The sequence below is a fragment of the Marmota flaviventris genome, chromosome 1 (genome assembly GCF_047511675.1).
Source record: "Marmota flaviventris isolate mMarFla1 chromosome 1, mMarFla1.hap1, whole genome shotgun sequence".
Classification (NCBI taxonomy): domain Eukaryota; kingdom Metazoa; phylum Chordata; class Mammalia; order Rodentia; family Sciuridae; genus Marmota; species Marmota flaviventris.
The window spans coordinates 83,099,552-83,121,084 of NC_092498.1; the positions used below are offsets into that span (position 1 = coordinate 83,099,552).

General features: G+C 43.0%; 1 protein-coding gene and 1 pseudogene across 4 annotated transcripts; both read right to left on the bottom strand.

The window, feature by feature from the left end:
- Positions 1-13,033: 13,033 nt before the first annotated feature.
- LOC139704625 (HUWE1-associated protein modifying stress responses pseudogene) lies at positions 13,034-13,873 on the bottom strand (annotated as a pseudogene).
- A 3,956-nt stretch (positions 13,874-17,829) lies between these two features.
- On the bottom strand, positions 17,830-20,879 carry LOC114090463 (tubulin beta chain-like). Of its 4 annotated transcripts, XM_071608149.1 has the most exons (5): positions 20,823-20,879; positions 20,005-20,113; positions 19,562-19,672; positions 18,790-18,881; positions 17,830-18,183 (listed from the first exon to the last, which is right to left on the bottom strand). In XM_071608149.1, exons 1-5 carry the CDS (start codon positions 20,877-20,879, stop codon positions 17,830-17,832), a joined length of 723 nt encoding a protein of 240 aa, XP_071464250.1. The 4 variants fall into 4 exon arrangements, with proteins under 4 accessions (XP_071464250.1, XP_027788456.2, XP_071464244.1 ...); XM_027932655.2 differs by having other exon boundaries at positions 17,830-18,881; XM_071608143.1 differs by lacking the exon at positions 20,005-20,113 and having other exon boundaries at positions 17,830-18,881; positions 20,846-20,879.
- Positions 20,880-21,533: the final 654 nt, after the last annotated feature.

A 21,533-nucleotide genomic window follows, 5' to 3' on the forward strand; every position in this document is an offset into this window, starting at 1 on the left:
ATTTTATGCCATGTATTACAGAAAACAGGATAAAGAAAGAACTTTAAAAAAGGACTGTGTGAAAATCTGTTTATGTAGCAATTTGATTTTCCTAAATTTTCTACATTATCCAAAACCTCCCCCAGTGAAGAAGATGTTAGATGTATTTTCCCATTGGGTAAGGCAGTTGAGTTTCACTGGGTGCCAAGTGAAAACTGGGGGAGTAAATGGACAGCTACATAGTGAGTGCTGAACCAGCCTTCTTCATTCTGCCTTTTTTCTCTACTCAGATCCCAGAGCACTTATAGGCCTATATTCCCCAACAAGAGATGAGAGTATTTTTCTAGGATTTCTAGTTACCTGAACAGGAAAGACTAAAATATACTGATATTAGATATAATCCCAAATAAAAAAATTTACTGATATAATAGCCCTCTTTATTCTCAGGGAATATATTTCATAATCTCCAGTGGATGCCTGAAACCACAGATACTGCTGAACACTAGATACATGACATATTTTCCTATCCATACAATAAAGTTTAATTTATAAATTAGGCACAGCAAGAATTTAATGATAATAACTTATCATAGATCTTAGCAATATCAGCATATGATATTTCCCCCCCTTAAGTCTAGATCTTTCATCCGTGCACTAACAGGAAGCACTTTATGCTTCTCTTTGGCAAATGTGAATTGCCAGCATCACTACTCTTGCACTTTGAAGTCATTATTAAAAAAAATAAGGAGGCCAATAAGGGTCTGGAATGTAGCTCAGTGGCAGAGCACTTGCCTAGCAAACACAGGTCCTGGGTTTCATCCCCAGCATGGCACATTCACACAGCAAAAAACCCACAAAAAGTAGGATAAGGATTACTTGAACAGAAGCAGCACAGTGTTAATGCAACAGTTGAACTGATAACCAAGATGGCTACACTAACAGGAAGGTAGTGTACATAAAGTAGATACACTGGACAAAAGGATGATTCACATTCTGGGAGGAATGGAATGGAAAGGCATGAGATTTCATCATGCTGCTTAGAATAATGTACAATTTAAAACTTAAGGTGTATTTCTGGAATTTTCCATTAAATATTTTTGAACAGTGTTTGTTGACAGGTAACTGAAACTACATAGAGTTGAAACCATGGGAAAGGGTAGACTGCAGTATTATGTAATAAAGAATTTAGTTTGTCTTTGTCTCTGGTTCCTGGGAGGTAGCCACCAAGTGCTTGGAATTTCCTAAATGATGCAAGTCTTTGTTAGTCAAGGTAGACCTCTGGGACAACATCTGTTAGTTTACATTAATAAAGTAACTCAGAGTAGGCCCCTAGATCTCTTGGGCTAATGAGATAACTCAGGATGGTGGTTGGCCATCCCAGAAAAATCAAGTATATGATTACAAGATTGGGGATTTCAGGTAACCTCCGGAAAAGGAGGAAGGTTAGAGATTGAATTCACCCATGTGGCCAATGATTCAATCACTCATGCCTGTACAAAAAATCCCCAACAAAAACCCTGCACATGGAAGTTTGAGCAAACTTCACTAGTCAGTAATACTCTGCAATTCTTTTCCCAGGACTGAGGACTGAATTCAGGGACACTCCACCATTGAGATATATCCCCAGCACTCTGTGTATGTTTTTATAGTGCTGGGGATTTTACACAGGGCCTTGTGCATGCAAAGCAAGCACTCTACCTACTGAGCTATATTCCCAGCCCCTCTATTTTTTGAGACAGGGTCTCACTAAGTTGGCAAGACTGGCCTAGAACTTTCAATCCTCCTGCCTCAGTCTTCCAAGGAGCTGGGATTACAGATGTGTGCCACCACATTTGAATAATACTATGCATGTTATCACACCCTAATCTGCCTTGATGTGCCAGGAGGGTTATGCATACTGATTCCATGGAGATAAGACAATAGAAACTGTATCTGGAGTCCTCCCAAACCTTGCCCCATGTGTATCTCCCTTTGGCTGGTTCTGATTTGTACCCTTTTGCATAATACCACTGTTATAAGCAGCACAGTAACTTAATTGAGTTCTGTGAGTGGTTCTAGAAAACTATCAAACATGAGGGAATGGTAAAGCCTGAATTTGTAGTGAGATGGTCAGGAGCAAGGGTGGCTTGGGGATATTCAGCCTGTGGCTGGTGTCTAAAGTGAGGGCAGTTATATGGAGGACTGTGCCCTTAACCTGTGAAGTTTGGCTAACTCCAGGTAGTTGGTATCAGAAGTCATTTAAATATTAAAGCTATAACTAAAGAAACGTTCCCACCAGATCATCTTAAAGTGAATACCACACAACAACTCAGTACTTCCATCAACTTTTTAATATCCCAATTTTGTCCCATTGTCCCAGAAATGGAACACCTATAAAAATTTAAGCCTGGTACCTTGGCGTATGCCTGTAATCCCAGTGGCTTGGAAGGCTGAGGCAGGAGGATCACAAGTTCAAAGCCAGCTTCACAAAAAGCGAGGTGCTAAGCAACTCAATGAGACCCTGTCTCTAAAGAAAATATAAAATAGGGCTGAGGATGTAGCTCAATGGTAGAGTGGTTGCCTACTATGCATGAAGCCCTGGGTTCAGTCCCCAGTACCGTGGCGCACGTACACACACACACACACACACACACACACATACAACCCCTGCAAAACTTTAATATATAAATGTATACTACAGGTTTTTTCAACATGGCGGCGGGCACAGAGAGATCAAGTCTCTGACTTCTTCAGCTGCACGGGCATAGGGAGTCGTAAATTGTCTAAATGCTGTTTGCTCAGGATCACTAGGCAATGCTGAGCTGACGTGGATCTGGGGCGAACAGTCTGGGCCCCTCAGAACACACACACCGAGCTCGGATCTGCTGCATTCAAGATCGCCTGCTTCTCATGACTCAGCACGAACGATCCCGCTGAAATAACTGGTCGGCCCATCTGAACTTACAGAGGTAAAAGCCAACCGAGCCTTCATAGGCAGTGGCCACAGGATTGAAACGGGGCTTGGGAAAGACAGTCAGGACCCACCTGTTGCATTGGTCACCCGGCAAAGGGAACGAATGGTCACCATTTGCACGGGATACCACCATGGCAGAGAACTGACGTCACGGGCGGAGGAGATAACTTCATTGAAACCAGCACGACAGGTGTGTAATCCCCTAGCCATCTCTCTCCACACAGCGGGGAAACCTTAAGGGCCCCTCCCAGCTCTCCCGTAAGGGCCCCTCCCAGCTCTCCTGTGAGCGCCATAGCCAGACCGAGGGAATCAGGAGTGGCGCGGGACTCGCGGCGCGGAACTCCTGGCTACCGCTCCCACCAGTGCTGACAACTGAGGTCTCTTGCACCAGCTACCGGGGGCGTGGCTACTGGAGGGCAAGCAAATTCGCTGGGGGTTCTCAGCCCCAAGCTCTACAAACTTAGGGTCTGAGGGAGGCAAACAGGGAGAGTGTGCCTAGGCGTTCATGAAAACAGGGCTCCCAGGAGCAGCAGACCTGGCGTGTAGCCAGTATTGTAGCCAGAGCGTCATAGGTGAGCGGGGCCTGGCTTGAGGAAACACAAGAGAAGGCCCTAGGCACTCAGGATTGGAGACCCACCCAGTCTGGGAGAAAGAGCTGCTGCACAGTGAATGGTTCACACCTATTGAGAGGAGAAGCTTGGCCTAGTGGGCACAGCTTCACCTACTGGAAGAGAAGTTAATCGAATTCTATGACTGCATTTATTATTATTATTATTATTATTATTTTCTTTTTCTTTCATTTTCATTTTTTTTGTTGTTGTTCTTTAACTTTTTAAAAAAATGTTTTAAATTTTTTTAAAATTCTTTTATTTTATTATTATTATTATTTTAAATTTTAATTTTCATTTTTTTATTATCATTATTATTTAAAAAAATTTTTTTTCTTTCATTCTTTATTTTCTATTTTTTTCTTTTGTCTTTTCAATTTTCTTATTCCCCCTTCCTTGAATTCTACCTGCCTACTCTCATTCTCTTTAGTGACTTCTTCCCTTCCCTTATAATATCTTTCCTCCCAAGCATCAAATAAATTTATAAGAGTAAACAGTAACTCAGCAGTCAAACAGAACAAGAAGTAACATGAGCAGCATAAAAAAGCAAGGAAGAAAAGGAGTACAAACAATGAAGGACAGCCTAAATATTCAGGAGGACCTAGAATCATCAGAAAAATGGTCATATAAAGAACTCAAGGAATACCTTAGATGGAATGGAACCTTAAAGAGGATACGAGACAGCAAATCCAAACAGTGAAAGAACACATTGAAAATTAATTACATAAACAGATAAAAGAAGAAGTTAAGCATCTTTATCAGGAGATAGAGATTATAAAAAAAAATCAAACAATAATTCTAGAAATGAAGGAAATGATAAACCAAATTAAAAACTGAATTGAGAGTATCACTAACAGAGTGGAGAAAGTAGAAGCCAGAACGTCAGATAATGAAGACAAAATATATCATCTTGAAAAGAGTCTAGCCAACTCAGAAAGGCTGGTAAAAAATCACGAGAAAAACATCCAAGAGATATGGGATAACATAAAAAAACCAAACTTACGAGTCATCGGGATAGAGAAAGGTACAGAGATTCAATCCAAGGGAATGAGTAACCTGCTGAATGAAATAATTACAGAAAACTTTCCAGAAATAAAAAAGGCAACGGATATACAAACTGTAGATGCATACAGGACACCGAGCACACAAAATCACAGTAGACCAACGCCAAGACACATTGTTATGAAGATATCCAATATACAGAACAAAGAGAAAATATTAAAAGCTACAAGAGAAAGGAGTCAGATTACATTCAGGGGTAAACCAATAAGGTTAACAACTGATTTTTCATCACAGATGCTGAAAGCAAGAAGATCCTGGAACAACGTATTTCAAACACTGAAAGACAATGGATGCCAACCAAGAATTCTGTATCCAGCAAAATTAAGCTTCAGGTACGACAATGAAATAAAAATCTTTCATGATAAATAAAAGCTAAAAGAATTTGCAGCCAGAAAACCAGCATTGCAAAGCATCTTGAGCAAAACACTACACGAGGAAGAAATGAAAAACAATAACCAAAACCATCAGTGGGAAGTGCCTCTGTAAAGACAGAGGGCGGGGGGAAAGCTAATCATGGAGAAACAAACTAAATTAAAAAAAAAAAAGAAGATAAATAATCAAACATGGCTGGAAGTACAAACCATATATCAATAGTAACTCTAAATGTTAATGGCTTAAACTCTCCAATAAAGCGACATAGGCTGGTAACATGGATTAAAAAACAAATCCAACAATATGCTGCCTCCAGGAGACACATCTGATTGGAAAAGACATACACAGGCTGAAGGTGAAAGGTTGGGAAAAAATATACCATGCACACGGTCCTCGTAAGCAAGCAGGGGTGGCCATCCTCATATCGAATAAAATCGACTTCAAGACTAAGTTAATCAAAAGGGATAAGGAAGGACATTATATACTGTTAAAAGGAACCATTCACCAACAAGACATAACAATTATCAATATTTATGCACCAAATAATGGTGCTGCGACGTTCATAAAACAAATTCTCCTCAAGTTCAAGAATCAAATAGACCACAACACAATAATTATGGGTGACTTCAACCCACCTCTCTCACCATTTGACAGATCCTCCAAACAAAAGTTGAATAAAGAAACTATAGAACTCAATATCACAATCAACAACCTAGACTTAACTGACATATATAGAATATATCAACCATCATCAAGTGGATATACTTTTTTCTCAGCAGCACATGGATCCTTCTCAAAAATCGACCATATATTATGCCATAGGGCAACCCTCAGTAAATATACAGGGGTGGAGATAATCCCATGCATTTTATCTGATCATAATGGAATGAAACTGGAAATCAATGATAAAAGAAGGAAGGAAAAATCCTACATCACATGGAAAATGAACAATATGTTACTGAATGATCAATGGGTTACAGAAGACATAAAGGAGGAAATCAAAAAATTCTTAGAGATAAATGAAAATACAGACACAACATATCGGAATCTATTGGACACAATGAAAGCAGTTTTAAGAGGGAAATTCATCGCCTGGAGGTCATTCCTCAAAAAAAGGAAAAACCAACAAATAAATGAGCTCACACTTCATCTCAAAGCCCTAGAAAAGGAAGAGCAAAACAACAGCAAATGTAGCAGAAGGCAAGAAATAATTAAAATCAGAGCGGAAATCAACGAAATTGAAACAAAATAAACTATTGAAAAAATTAACAAAACTAAAAGTTGGTTCTTCAAAAAAATAAATAAGATCGACAGACCCTTAGCCATGCTAACAAAGAGAAGAAGAGAGAGAACTCAAATTACTAACATACGGGATGAAAAAGGCAATATCACAACAGATGCTACAGAAATACAGAAGACAATTAGAAATTATTTTGAAAACCTATATTCCAATAAAATAGAAGCTAGTGAAGACATCGATAAATTTCTTAAGTCATATGATATGCCCAGACTGAGTCAGGAGGATACTCACAACTTAAACAGACCAATATCAATGGATGAAATAGAAGAAGCAATCAAAAGACTACCAACCAAGAAAAGCCCAGGACCGGATGGGTATACAGCGGAGTTTTACAAAACCTTTAAAGAAGAATTAATACCAATACTTTTCAAGTTATTTCAGGAAATAGAAAAAGAGGGAGCTCTGCCAAATTCATTCTATGAGGCCAACATCACCCTGATTCCGAAACCAGACAAAGACACCTCAAAGAAAGAAAACTACAGACCAATATCTCTGATGAACCTAGATGCAAAAATCCTCAATAAAATTCTGGCGAATTGGATACAAAGGCACATCAAAAAAATTGTGCACCATGATCAAGTAGGATTCATCCCTGGGATGCAAGGATGGTTCAATATACGGAAATCAATAAATATTATTCACCACATCAATAGACTTAAAGATAAGAACCATATGATCATCTCGATAGACGCAGAAAAAGCATTCGACAAAGTACAGCATCCCTTTATGTTCAAAACTCTAGAAAAACTAGGGATAACAGGAACTTACCTCGACATTGTGAAAGCTATCTATGCTAAGCCTCAGGCTAGCATCATTCTGAATGGAGAAAAATTGAAGGCATTCCCTCTAAAATGTGGAACAAGACAGGGATGTCCTCTATCACCACTTCTATTCAATATAGTTCTCGAAACACTGGCCAGAGCAATTAGACAGACGAAAGAAATTAAAAGCATAAAAATAGGAAAAGAAGAACTTAAATTATCACTATTTTCGGATGACATGATTCTATACCTAGAAGACCCAAAAGGGTCTACAAAAAAACTACTAGAACTAATAAATGAATTCAGCAAAGTGGCAGGATATAAAATCAACACGCATTAATCAAAAGGCATTTCTGTATATCAGCGACAAAACTTCTGAAACGGAAATGAGGAAAAACACTCCATTCACAATATCCTCAAAAAAAAAAAAAATACTTGGGAATCAACCTAACAAAAGAGGTGAAAGATTTATACAATGAAAACTATAGAACCCTAAAAAGAGAAGTAGAAAAGATCTTAGAAGATGGAAAAATATACCCTGTTCATGGATAGGCAGAACTAACATCATCAAAATGGTGATATTACCAAAAGTTCTTTATAGGTTTAATGCAAATGCCAATCAAAATCCCAATGGCATTTATTGTAGAAATAAAGAAAGCAATCATGAAATTCATATGGAAAAATAAAAGACCCAGAATAGCAAAAGCAATTCTAAGCAGGAAGTGTGAATCAGGCGGTATAGCAATACCAGATTTCAAACTATATTACAGAGCAATAGTAACAAAAACAACATGGTACTGGTACCAAAACAGGCGGGTGGACCAATGGTACAGAATAGAGGACACAGAGACTAATCCACAAAGCTACAACTATCTTATATTTGATAAAGGAGCTAAAAGCATGCAATGGAGGAAGGATAGCATCTTCAACAAATGGTGTTGGGAAAACTGGAAATCCATATGCAACAAAATGAAACTGAATCCCCTCCTCTCGCCATGCACAAAAGTTAACTCAAAGTGGATCAAGGAGCTTGATATCAAATCAGAGACTCTGCGTCTGATAGAAGAAAAAGTTGGCTCCGATCTACATATTGTGGGGTCGGGCTCCAAATTCCTTAATAGGACACCCATAGCACAAGAGTTAATAACTAGAATCAACAAATGGGACTTACTTAAACTGAAAAGTTTTTTCTCAGCAAGAGAAACAATAAGAGAGGTAAATAGGGAGCCTACATCATGGGAACAAATTTTTACTCCTCACATTTCAGATAGAGCCCTAATATCCAGAGTATACAAAGAACTCAAAAAATTAGACAATAAGATAACAAACAACCCAATCAACAAATGGGCCAAGGACCTGAACAGACACTTCTCAGAGGAGGACATACAATCAATCAACAAGTACATGAAAAAATGCTCACCATCTCTAGCAGTCAGAGAAATGCAAATCAAAACCACCCTAAGACACCATCTCACTCCAGTAAGATTGGCAGCCATTATGAAGTCAAACAACAACAAGTGCTGGCAAGGATGTGGGGAAAAGGGTACTCTTGTACATTGCTGGTGAGACTGCAAACTGGTGCGGCCATTTTGGAAAGCAGTATGGAGATTCCTTGGAAGGCTGGGAATGTAACCACCATTTGACCCAGCTATTGCCCTTCTCGGACTATTCCCTGAAGACCTTAAAAGAGCGTACTACAGGGATACTGCCACATCAATGTTCATAGCAGCACAATTCACAATTGCTAGACTGTTGAACCAACCCAGATGCCCTTTAATAGATGAATGGATAAAAAAAACGTGGCATTTATACACCATGGAGTATTACGCAGCACTAAAAAATGACAAAATCATGGAATTTGCAGGGAAATGGATGGCACTAGAGCAGATTATGGTTAGTGAAGCTAGCGAATCCCTAAAAAACAAATACCAAATGTCTTCTTTGATATAATGAGAGCAACTAAGAACAGAGAAGGGAGGAAGAGCAGGAAGAAAAGATTAACATTAAATAGAGACATGAGGTGGGAGGGAAAGGGAGAGAAAAGGGAAATTGCATGGTAATGGAGGGAGACCCTCATAGTTATACAAAATTACATATAAGAGGTTGTGAGGGGAATGGGAAAATAATCAAGGAGAGAAATGAATTACAGTAGATGGGGTAGAGAGAGAAGATGGGAGGGGAGGGGAGGGGGGATAGTAGAAGATAGGAAAGGTAGCAGAATACAACAGTTACTAATATGGCATTATGTAAAAATGTGGATGTGTAACCGATGTGATTCTGCAATCTGTATTTGGGGTAAAATTGGGAGTTCATAACCAACTTGAATCTAATGTATGAAATATGATATGTCAAGAGCTTTGTAATGTTTTGAACAACCAATATAAAAAAAAGAAAGCAAACAAAAAAAAAAACAAAAAAAATAAATGTATACTACATAATTATATAATTAAAATTTATAGTATAACATTAATTAACATAATATATATGTAATCTAGATTATGATTTCTAACCTATATTAATGCACCTGTGTCAATTTTGCTGAAATATTCACGGAATTGAAAATGTGGGACTTAAGGGGTTAATTATTGGCAAAAGGCTAGGGATCATCAGAAATAGTTTGAAGAAACACAAAAGCACTCCAGAAAAGCTGCCATTGACAATCTCAGAGAGATTAAAAAAGAATCAGACTTCTTGGAAATTGAAAATAAATCTCCATAAAGAGAGAGAAAATAAATCTCTCAAAAGTAAAGCAAAAGGGCTGGGTGCAGGGGTGAATGCCTACAATGCCAGCAGCTTGGGAGGCTGAGGTATTGCCATCTATCCTAGCTGGTGACCTATGCTAGGATCACAAATCTGACTATTTCAATACTGTAAGAAAATGGTGAAGAAAGCAAACAAACACACAGAAGTACCTTTTCAAAATCCTGGACAGCTCTCTGACCTTAGGGGTCTGTGGAAAGAGAAAGCCACCGGAATTCTTTATTCTTATATAGGGGAGGTTCCATGGAACATTCTATCCCCAAAAGGGCAAAGGGGTAGGATTACCAAGGAACAGGTGAGTGTAACTCAACCCCACCAGGTAATGCCTACTCCTGGAGCCATGCCTCATTATCTGAGTGGAGGTAAAGCCCAAGTTATTGCATGGCCCAATAATTGTTCAGTGTCTTTTGCTGAGGACTTAAGGGCATGTATTTCCAGAGCAGCTCCTGACGCTGAAGAGGATTTTGAGTTCAAAGCCAGCATCAGCAACTTAGTGAGGCCTTAAGCAACTCAGTGAGAACCTGTCTCTAAATAAAATATAAAAAATGGCTAGGAATGTTGTCCAGTGGTTAAACACCCCTAGGTTCAATCTCTGGGTCCCCTCAACCCCCCCCCCAAATTAAAATAAAAATAAAATATAAATTAATACAGCAAAAGGATAAAGAGAAGAAAAACAGAAAATCTGCTGGGGACATAATTCAATGGCAGAACACTTGCCTAGCATGTGCAAGATCCTGGGTTTGATCCCTATTGTTACTGCTGTTTACTGAGTCCTTGCTTCCCCAGTGCTGAAGCATAACACCAGAGAAGCATACCCAGGCAAGAGTAGAGTGGAAAGTGGAAGCCTTTATTAAAGGATAGCAGAAAAGACTTCCTCCCAGAGGAAAATGGGGACCCAAAAGGCGGAATGCGTGGAAAGGGGAGGTCTTCCCTTTTTTTATATCTAAGGTCTTCTTTTAGTCCTCCCACATTCCTGTCCTTTGTTTCCCTCTATCCTGCAGTGATAGAATGCAGGTGGGAAGGCCAAAAGGTGAGGAGATAGGTGGACTGTTGGGACAGGGAGGAGTAATCTGGGCAGGAAGGGCCTGGGGTGGTTTGATTAGTACCTCCCTTTTTGCTGGGAGGTTCCTTAGGATGGGTTCTAGGCCTTGGAGACATTAATATTTCAATTTTCCCAGGTGCTCTTCTGGTTTCCTGGACTCCATTCTTGATAATGGTCTCCATTTTCTTTATCTTACTCGATATTAGACCGGATTTACCTAACTACACTAACTACCTATCTTCAATATCATATTCCCTAACATAGTCAAAATTTAGATGTATTTCATATAAATGCAAAAGCCTTGAACACAGTCTACAAGAATTAAAGTCATTCCATTAATTAAAAACATACACACACACACACACACACATCCATATACACACACACATACATAATGTAAACTAAGTCATAATGTAAATATTACAACTGAGAAAACCTCTTTAAAATAGACTACACCTATCCATAACAAAATCCTTAATCTTAAATTTGTCTTGAAATGGAGGATAATTCATGTAGGATTGCCTGAGACATGGCTTGAGTTTATAGAAGTGGTTTTTGTAAGGCCTGTATTCCAGGTGCAGGGAATTCTATGAGGGAGACTGGAGTACTGGATGATGATTCCATCTTCTTTGGAATAAAATAGGTATTACAAAGTTTGGAGGAGGGCATGCAATGAACAGGAATCCCACCTGAAAGAACATTCTTTTTGGCTTGAACTCTATGGTAGCATTTCAGATCAGAGGCAGAGTGTCCTAGAATGGTGAAGTTTCTAGCATTGTATGGACTAAGCAGTTTTTTTTTTGGGGGGGGGCAGGTACCAGGGATTGAACCCAGGGGCACTCAACCACTGTGCCACATCCCCAGCCCTATTTTGCATTTTATTTAGAGACAGGGTCTCACTGAGTTGCTTAGCACCTCGCTATTGCTGAGGCTGGCTTTGAACTCGTGATTTTCCCACCTCAGCCTCCCAGGCCACCGAGCCCGGCTGGACTAAGCAATTATTGATCCATTGCCTAGAGTGAACAGCATTTGGAAAATATTGCTACCTTTTTCAGAAGCTATGAATAGCTGGATGTTGAGGGTTTGAATCAACTTTCAGAAAGGAGAAGTGAAGTGAGCTAAGATAAGCAAAGGCTTGGAAAATTTTATTTATAGGCACAATCTTAAAGTTGTGGATTAGTGTGGAGGAATATCCTGTTTTACCTGAGGAGATATGCTGACAGTGAGAGCTCTCTTTCTTCTTTTGATATTGGGGATTGAATCCAGTGGCGCTTTACCATGGAACTGCATCCTCAGCCCTTTTTCATTTGTTATTTTGAGACAGGCTCTCACTAAGTTGCTGAGAGCCTAAGTTGCAATTCTCAAACTACTAATCCTCCTGCCTCAGACTCCCGAATCACTGTGATTACTTCAGCATGCACTACTGAGCCCAGCTCTACAGTGCTCTCTGCACACACCCATTCCTTCAATAATCCCTTACTGGTTCCCCTGTGTGAGGTCTTTTAAACCTAGAGCAGCAAAAAATTGGTCATCGGCAGATATACTGATGATTTTTCTATCTTGTTATTCCTGATAGTTCAGAAGGGTTTTCCAGAGTATTTCTGCTATATAAGAAACATGAACAAAAATTGAGTTCAAGGATATGAGTGACTTGCCCAGGGTAGGCACATGTTGACTTTTTGGCTAATGTTTCCTGTTTTGCACAATTAATTTAAAAACGAGTATTTATTTATTTTTGAGATTTTTGTCACACTGAAGCCCCTTAACTGAGAATGCCTTTTGATGACACATCTGGCTGGGGAGGTGGTGATGGACCTGTCCACTAGCAGCATCTCTGGTGATCCTAACTATCAAAGCTAGGAGAACCTGAGGGACAATAGGCAGAAGGGACATCGATGACTCTTCCATCTGTCCTCTCTCACTTGGCTCATCAACTCTCATTCTGGACAGCACACTAGAAATGAAAGTTGTCAAAGGCAGTTCCCAGTTCCCATGAGAACTAACCCAACAATTACCTGCTGTACTTACTTGTCATGGAGCATGCTCTCCAAGCAACTATAACCATAACAGAGTTCTAAAACATAAGAACTTCCCTTGCTTGACTCAAGAGTGTAAGAAAACATACACAACATGAAAGTGAAAAGCAACAAACTCTAGTTAGTGTTGAAAAAAGATTCTTACTAAAAACCAGTAAGCTCAAACTAACTTTCTAAAAACATTTTTAGGACAGGCTAGCTGACAGTCAAAAATTGTGGTTCTTAGTTTACATTTTAACATTTTTAGACCAAGTGTTGACTCTAATAGACAAAACAAAACAGACAATCTATCTGGACTTAAATCTAAACGTGAAAATGGACCCACAGGCACACTCTTCACCAATTTTCCACAGAAATATGTTGAAAGGGCTTGCCCATGTTGAGCTCTGGCCTCCAGGAAGGGTGGCAAATCAGTCTCTCCAGATGAGCTAGTTTCTTTTGAAGTAACTCGGTTTGGGGACACTCCAGTCAGTCTTGGGGGAGCTCTAGAATTTAGTGTTGGGGGTAACTTTCCACCCAGGAAGCTGATGAAATCTGGTTCTTCTGCGTTTTTGATCCCAAGCCAGCGCACCCTCATTGCCTCGCTGATAGCAATCTGAACTCCAAAATCAAAACTTCGCTGATGGGTCTCCACGCTTTTTTGGTAGAGGTTGGTGTCGGCGGCAGTTGCGTTTTGAAAGGGAGCACAGAGAAAGTGCTGGCTGCTGACACACGGGGTCTTTGTAGAGCTGGGCCACTGCGGTGGCTGGGTCTTGGAAGAGGTGCCACAGCTGGTGCAGCTTGTGCTCCGGCTTCGCGGCGGCCGCCGCCTCTTGCAGCTCAGGGGACAGCTGCTGGTCCTGCTCTGCCTGGGCCTGGCACTGCCGCTCCCACTTGGGGAGCCAACGCTCGGGCCCGTGCTCCTGGATCTCCTCCTCGCCCTCCTCCTTCCACTCCTCCATCCTCCGTGGCTTCCCCCATTCTCGCCGCTGCCGTGACCTCCCCGCGGGAGCCTCTTCAAGGGCGGCCAGGTGGCTGAGCCCCGCAGCCTTTGGCGCCTCCTTGAGGCGGCCCAGGCTTCCTGCCCCGGGACGGTCGGCGACCCAGCCCCGCGGCCCCGCCCAATCCGGAAGAGGCCCACCCCCGGGCATCCGGGCCCTGGGGCATCTTGGCCCCCGGGGGCGTTTAGGCTGTTGCTGTGCCTGGAGCACATGCCTACTGGTCCCCTGTCGCCAGCCTTCGCGTCGCGGCCTCCCTAAAGCCACCGCTGCTGCCCACCAAGCCCTCCACCTAAATCGGACTATTTATGAGGCTTTAATGAGGAGGCATTGGTACATTGAAGACAAAAAAGAAAACAACACACAGTCACACAGTAACTGCTGGAGTTTTTGTTGTTGTTGTTTGTTTTGGATGGAAGGCTGGTGTGGGTGCAGGTGACAGGGGCCTCAGGAGACGTTAATGAATTGTTGGCATGACATCAGGGGCAGGTTGCTCTCTCTACCAGCTTTCAGAACCATTATTAGCAGAGGTATTGGAGTCTTTTAGAGTTTTCCAGGGAACCAGAACCAGTAGGGGATGTGTGTATGAGGAAAGAGAGGGACAGATTAGGAGGAATTGGCTCATGCAGTTAGGAAAGCTGACAGATCCCAATTTTTACAGCGTGAGTCATCGACCTGGAGATCCAGCAGAGCCAATTGGGTGGCTGTAGTCTGAGTTCAAAGGACAGAGAACCAGAAGAGGCAATTCTATAGTGGATCCTGGAGCTGCAAGCTCAAAACCTAATAAGAGCCCATGTTTTAGGCCAAGTTCCAAGGCTGACAAAAGTGGATAGGTTGAAGGCCATCAGGCAGAAGGAATTCTCTCTTATTCAGCCTTGTTATTCCATTCTGGCCTTCAACAGATTGGACAAGGCCCACTCACATTAGGGAAGGAAATCTCTATGGATTCAAATGCTGTCATCATCCCCAAACACATTCAGACACGGTCAGAACAGTATTGGATCCAATATTTGGGCACTATGAGGTCCATTCAAATGGACACAAAGTTAACCATCACACAGGGAAGGGCTGATGGGGGCATGCTCCTTTCCACAGGGGACTGGGACTTTGGTGGGTTTACTGGAGGATGTGTTGCCAGACTGGCAATGAGGGGTGTTACTGGACTAGACCTTGTCCATTTTCTGGGTTTCAGAAGGGTGGTAATGGCCTCTCCTGCAGCTTCTTTGGCTCTTCAAGTCTGGCCACCAGTGCTAAGGTGGACCTTGCCTGTTAGGGCAGGCCAATGTGAGCTGTACACTAGTTGGAGTGACATGAATGGACCTAGGAAAAGAAACCTTGACCTTTCTGACCTATGTGAAGAATAGAAAAGCCAGGTTACTTGGAGGTAGACATTGAGGGAAGGATGACTCTTGGAGCTTCCACTTCTAGTCCTCTTCCTGCCTGAGGGGCAGTGAGTTTGCCCTGCCCATTCCTAATGCCCTGGTGACTTTTCCCTCTGCTGGCTATCCTACTGTTCCAAAGAGCTGCTTTAATTGCATTCTCTGAAAAGAAAGCAGTCAGCATAAGACTTTGCTCAGGATGAACTTCAAACAGAATTATGCAATGCTAACAAAGGCAAGTCTTTGGTAAAGACTCCTAAAGAGTGGAGTCTAACCCTTTCTAGGCAAATCTTATTCACATTTTGCAAACCTTTTCTTAGGGGAAAAATCTACCAATTGGAGGTTTTGTCTCAGTCAACAAGGGTAAATCAATTCTGCTCCCGAGTCAGAGCAGTTCTTCAGTATGCTGTAAGCAAGCAGAACCTTCATAAAGACTTTCATAAGTTAGAATATATAATCAAAGAGCTGATCATCATAAGGACTTTCCTAAGGTGCAATAGCAGAGGTGACACTCAAGTGCTATGTGCCTACAGATACACCATGCTGTGCACCTTCCATGCATCTTCTCATTTTGTCCCCAGAATAAAACCATGGGAAAGAAACTATGATTGCCCCCATTTTGCAGATGAAGGACAGTGGCTTAGGGAGACGATAGAACCTGCCAGGATAGATCATCCTGGTGAGACCAGCCATGTCCTGCTCCATAGAACACATACATTTAACCCATTGATGGCACTTCGGGTTTACTTGTAGCTGCTATGGAAAGAAAGCTTTCACTTCAGTCTGAAGGCTCCTCCAGCCAGAGTCCTAGGATTCCAGCGCATTGGAGAAGGCTTTGTCCTCCACACACCAGGTGAAAGCAACAATCCAGGGCACCCAGCAGAAGCAGTCCACTCAAGCTGCCTTACCTTTATTTCTAATGCTTTAGCCATGACCGCATTTGAGAAAAGGAACTTCTCCTTGAGATGTCCGCCCCCACCCCCAAATGCCTGGTTGCGTAAAGCTTGGGCATGTCCTCTGCCAGCTTTAGCAGCTGGAAGGAGCTTGTAGCTCACCCCTCACCACCTTTTAAAGTTTTCCAAAATGCGACTGATAATAAAACAGGTTTTATCCCCCGATTGAAATGCAAGTGTTGTGAGTCAGCAATTTTGCATGTTCTTAGAAGGCAAAACTGACAGTTACAAGGCCTCCCTGTTGGCAAGTGCTACACAAGTGCTCCTCCTATGTTCCCAACCTAGATGGCTTTTTTTCTTTTACTTTCTTTGAAGTATCCACCAAATCACCTCTCCTGCCCAGTTTTCCAAATTGTTCCGTGATGTAGTTCCAAATACAATGTGTGTCACTGTTAAGTGATCACTCTACTGTCAACCTATGACAGAACCTCCAGAGGCTTCACGCCTCATGTAAGGTAGTAGTAAAAACTTTCCATGAATATAAACATATCTCCTTAGTAGCAGTTGTGGGGAAAATGTGGCAGTTTTCACTTTAGATTTTTATGAAATGTTGGGGAAGGGAAGGGGTTTTCTAAAGATGTGTCATAAATTAATCTTTTTTTCTTTAAATAATTAAAAATATTTTTCATTGTAGATGGACACAATAATTTTACTTTTTGTGGTGCTAAGAATCAAACCCAATGCCTCACACATGCTAGGCAAGTGTTGTACCACTTAGCCACAACCTCAGGCTCGAATGTATCTTTTATTTAAAAGGTTTCATCTGATGCCAGAAGGCAAACAACGCACACTTGCACTTTGCATTCAACAAGTTAGCAAAACACTTTCTACAATGAAGCTGCCCTAAGGATTTTCATATCTTAGTGGTTCCTTCGCACAGGGCTGATTGTATTGTTGCCTATTCCTACAATATCCTAGAGGCTTAGAAACTCCCTTCCTTACCGCATATCTCAGTTCACCTGCCTTCCCAGCTTTTTTCCCCCTCTCCAAAATGGGATCCTAATCCATCAAGAATGATCACATATTGAAAGCAGACTCAAGTTTTAATAGCTAGAAATATGTAATTTTTAAAAAATGCTAAACTGTTAGTTTCCATTCATTGTCTTAAATTTCTGCTGTGGTTTTCAAGTACATTTTAGGCGGAACTCTGTTGTGTTCCTGCCTACTCTTTTAGAACACCTCCAATTTGAGTATACTTTTTATCTGACAGGTAAAGCAGCACTTGATTTTCTTTGTATTCAACACACTGTTCAAAAGGAATCAGATAAAGAGAAGTCCTTACCTAAGGCCTTGATTCTACAGATTCACAAAGATTTTGGAACAGCATCATTCCCAGATTGCTTTTGAGAATCTTTATTTGAATCCTTTGGGAAAGGGAAGATTTAAAAAAAAAAAAGGAGTTTCATCTCTTTACTAAAGGAACAGGAATACTGCTCAAAAACATTGAAGCTGAAAAACTATCTTGATGAAAGAAAATCTTGAAACTTTGAGAACAGTGAGAAGAAAAATTGGGAGAGTATGGAGCCCTGGATTACGAGTACAGATATTATCAGTGCAGTGCACTTGGACAGACACACCTGAGCAGCTTAGTTGACAATCATAGAGGAGCTGGTGGACAACAAGTTGACCCAGGAGGTTGAGAAGTTCCTAAGCCTCCTCGTCCTCGTCGAACTCTTCGTGTTCCTCAGCAGTGGCATCCTGGTACTGCTGGTACTCGGCCACCAGGTCGTTCATGTTGCTCTCGGCCTCAGTGAACTCCATCTCGTCCATGCCCTCTCCTGTGTACCAGTGCAGGAAGGCCTTGCGCCGGAACATGGCAGTGAACTGCTCAGAGATGCGCTGGAAGAGCTCCTGGATGGCTGTGTTGTTGCCAATGAAGGTGGCTGACATCTTGAGGCCCCGCGGTGGGATGTCGCATACAGCCGTCTTCACGTTGTGGGGGATCCAGTCCACGAAGTAGCTGCTGTTCTTGTTCTGCATGTTGAGCATCTGCTCGTCCACCTCCCTCATGGACATGCGGCCTCGGAAGATGGCAGCCACTGCCAGGTAGCGGCCGTGGCGGGGGTCACACGCGGCCATCATGTTCTTGGCGTCGAACATCTGCTGGGTGAGCTCGGGCACCGTCAGGGCGCGGTACTGCATGCTGCCCCTGCTGGTCAGGGGCGCGAAGCCAGGCATGAAGAAGTGCAGGCGGGGGAAGGGCACCATGTTCACGGCCAGCTTGCGCAGGTCTGCGTTCAGCTGGCCCGGGAAGCGCAGGCACGTGGTGACCCCGCTCATGGTGGCTGATACCAGGTGGTTGAGGTCACCATACGTGGGGGTGGTCAGCTTTAGGGTGCGGAAACAGATGTCGTACAGGGCCTCGTTGTCGATGCAGAAGGTTTCATCCGTGTTTTCCAGCAGCTGGTGGACAGACAGGGTGGCATTATAGGGCTCCACCACCGTGTCTGACACCTTAGGTGAAGGCACGACGCTGAAGGTGTTCATGATGCGGTCTGGGTACTCCTCCCGGATCTTGCTGATGAGCAGGGTGCCCATGCCCGAGCCAGTGCCGCCCCCCAGCGAGTGGGTCAGTTGGAAGCCCTGCAGACAGTCACAGCTCTCTGCCTCCTTTCTCACCACATCCAGCATGGAGTCCACCAGCTCGGCTCCCTCTGTGTAGTGGCCCTTGGCCCAGTTATTCCCTGCACCACTCTGGCCTGCCACAGGAAAGAGAATATGAGACACAAACGGACAAGGATTCTGGATGCTGTCATTTGCACTGTGGAGAAGGTGGGACTAGTCTTACAAAACCTTTTAGATATGCTTTGGTTACCTAAGACTGTCTGCAAGACTGAATGTTATCAGTGAACCTCAAAATTGCTGGGGATCATCCTAAGGTGAAAAAAAAAAAAACAAGTTGAGGAAGAGAAAATATTTAACTAAATTCAGCTGCCTCGGCAATTAGGGGAACATTGTTCACTGCTCTCATGCAGTACGATTAGGCAAGAGGAAGGCACAGTGTGATCAGAGGGAAAGAGGGACTCTAGGCAGTTGTCTGAATCTTGGTCACAAGCTGTGCTTTTGGCCTTCATTACTTTAATTTGGTTCACTGTTTTCCCTGGTCCCTTCAAGTGACCTGTAGCCTATTAAGCCTCATTAAAAGCTCTTCTTGCTCTTGAGTCTTTCCCTTCAGGGCTTGTTGTAAAGGAGGCTGACATGAAATCCTGAGTTGTCCAGAGTGACCAGAGATATCTCCCCACCCCCATGCAAGGGGTTAGGCCAGGACTGGGGCCATCTGTGGACACAGTCTCACCTGGGCACAGAACACTGAGAACTGTGAAGTGTGTGGCTGTCAGGAAGAAGGTGAGTCACAGTCCCATGGACCATGAGGACATACCAAACACAAAGTTGTCTGGCCTGAATATCTGGCCAAATGGTCCCGATCTCACTGAGTCTACCGTTCCTGGCTCCAGGTCCACTAGGATGGCCCGAGGAACATACTTATTGCCTGCAGGAACAAAAACTCACTTACACCTGTGCTTGGTAAAGAAACATGGGTAGGGTCATAATTCTATGTAATTCTCACAGAAGAATTCATTACAGAAGATTCCAACATTTGAGACAAAGGAATGAAAAAGGGAAAAAGAGAAAAGGGGGAAAAATGCTGTGCATGCTTAGTCGTGTTAAATAAAAAAGGACTATTAAGGAACTATGAAGTCTGTTTTTTGAGGTTGGCATTTTATATGAATGTGCAAAAATGCATTCCTTTGTCATTTCTATGCACCTAGGACTTTTCCTCTGCCACAGTATGGGAAGCAAGTTTAATATGCATATACTCACCAGCTGCTTCATTGTAGTACACATTGATTCTGTCCAGCTGTAAGTCACCATCTCCATGATAACTGCCTGTGGGGTCAATGCCATGTTCATCACTGATGACCTCCCAAAACTGAAATGAAAAAAAAAAATCACTCATGGCCCTGCATCCTGTCACTAGAATGGCCTTGGAATAGTGATCAGAGAGTTAAGAGTGTCAGACTAAGACCAGAGAGCTGGTCTATTTCCCATATCAGTTGCTTCCTAGGGGTTTGGAAGTCTGCAGGGCACGAGCCATATATGGTCACAGACTGATGGGCTGGAAGCACATTGGGAGAGAAGGGGGCGACCAAGAACCTCTTTCAGGAAGCAGTGGGCACAGTGGGGCTGTCCCTCCAGGCAAGTTTGAATGTCCCTGAATCCCTGCTGATGGATGGGTCCCAGGATGGGTTCTAGCAGGACCAAGGATCAAGTGGCCTCACTCCTTGAACAAACCCCAGGCAGCTTTGAAGGGTACAGGTCATTGGCAGCCATGTACATGTTGTCCTCTGGATCCTAACCCTGGCAACGAATGGGTGAGGGAGGGTAGGCATGGTGTTGGGAGGGCATCTGAGTGGCAGAGGAAGAAAGTGGCCATCATGAGGAAAAGTGTGCCCACAAAGGATTGTGTCCCTAGGCAATTTAAAGGTCACTGATTCAAGGCACACCTAGCTCCATCACCATATTCATGGTGGCAGGTTGTTCTGCCTTTGCACACCTGGCAGCTCAAGACCCCAGTTCCCTCCTGGACCGCTGGCCCTGGCATGTGTTACACAGAGTCCACTCCCCAGCGATGTGCCCACCTTGGCGCCGATCTGGTTGCCGCACTGGCCTGCCTGGATGAGCACGATTTCACGCATGATGCCCAAAGCTGGTGAAGGAGCTGAGGTGAAGGCCTCTTTGGAGCGAGAGGAGGCCAGAGCTCTTGGTTTAGGGAAGACTGCCTTAGCCAGTAGCTCTGCTTTTCTATCCTGGGATCCCGCCCAGCCCCAGTGACGTAATGCTGGGCGGGGAAATGAGAGGTTACCTATGAAAGGGATTCAAGTTGAAGGAACAAAAATGCCTGTGTAAAGCTCCAGGTGATGCCCTCATCATGAATATGAATTCTACTTGCAATATTAAGGGTTGATCTATACCAGAGGTGGAAGCGAAAATCCAGTCACCGTGAGGAGTCTCTGGGCGTTAGCTGTGTCTTACTTAGTCCTGCTTTAGGAAGCCAAATCTGGGAGTACTCCCAGCATATAGGCAGGTGTCTGCCTGGTGCCTCCTCTCAGGCTGAGGCTCGATGTCCTGGACTCTGCTCCTACCCCTTTCTTCCTTGGACGAGCTTCTGGGCCTCCACTGGACAGCTTATGTCACTCATACTATTCCCACCTCTCCAGGGCATGGCCTCCACCTCCACACCACCCCTGCCTACAATTCCATACTGTAGCACAGTGCTTGCTAATAAATGAGCTTTGAAGTCTCTTGCCCTATGGTAAACACAGGTTCATCTAGTTCTGATGAGCACATCG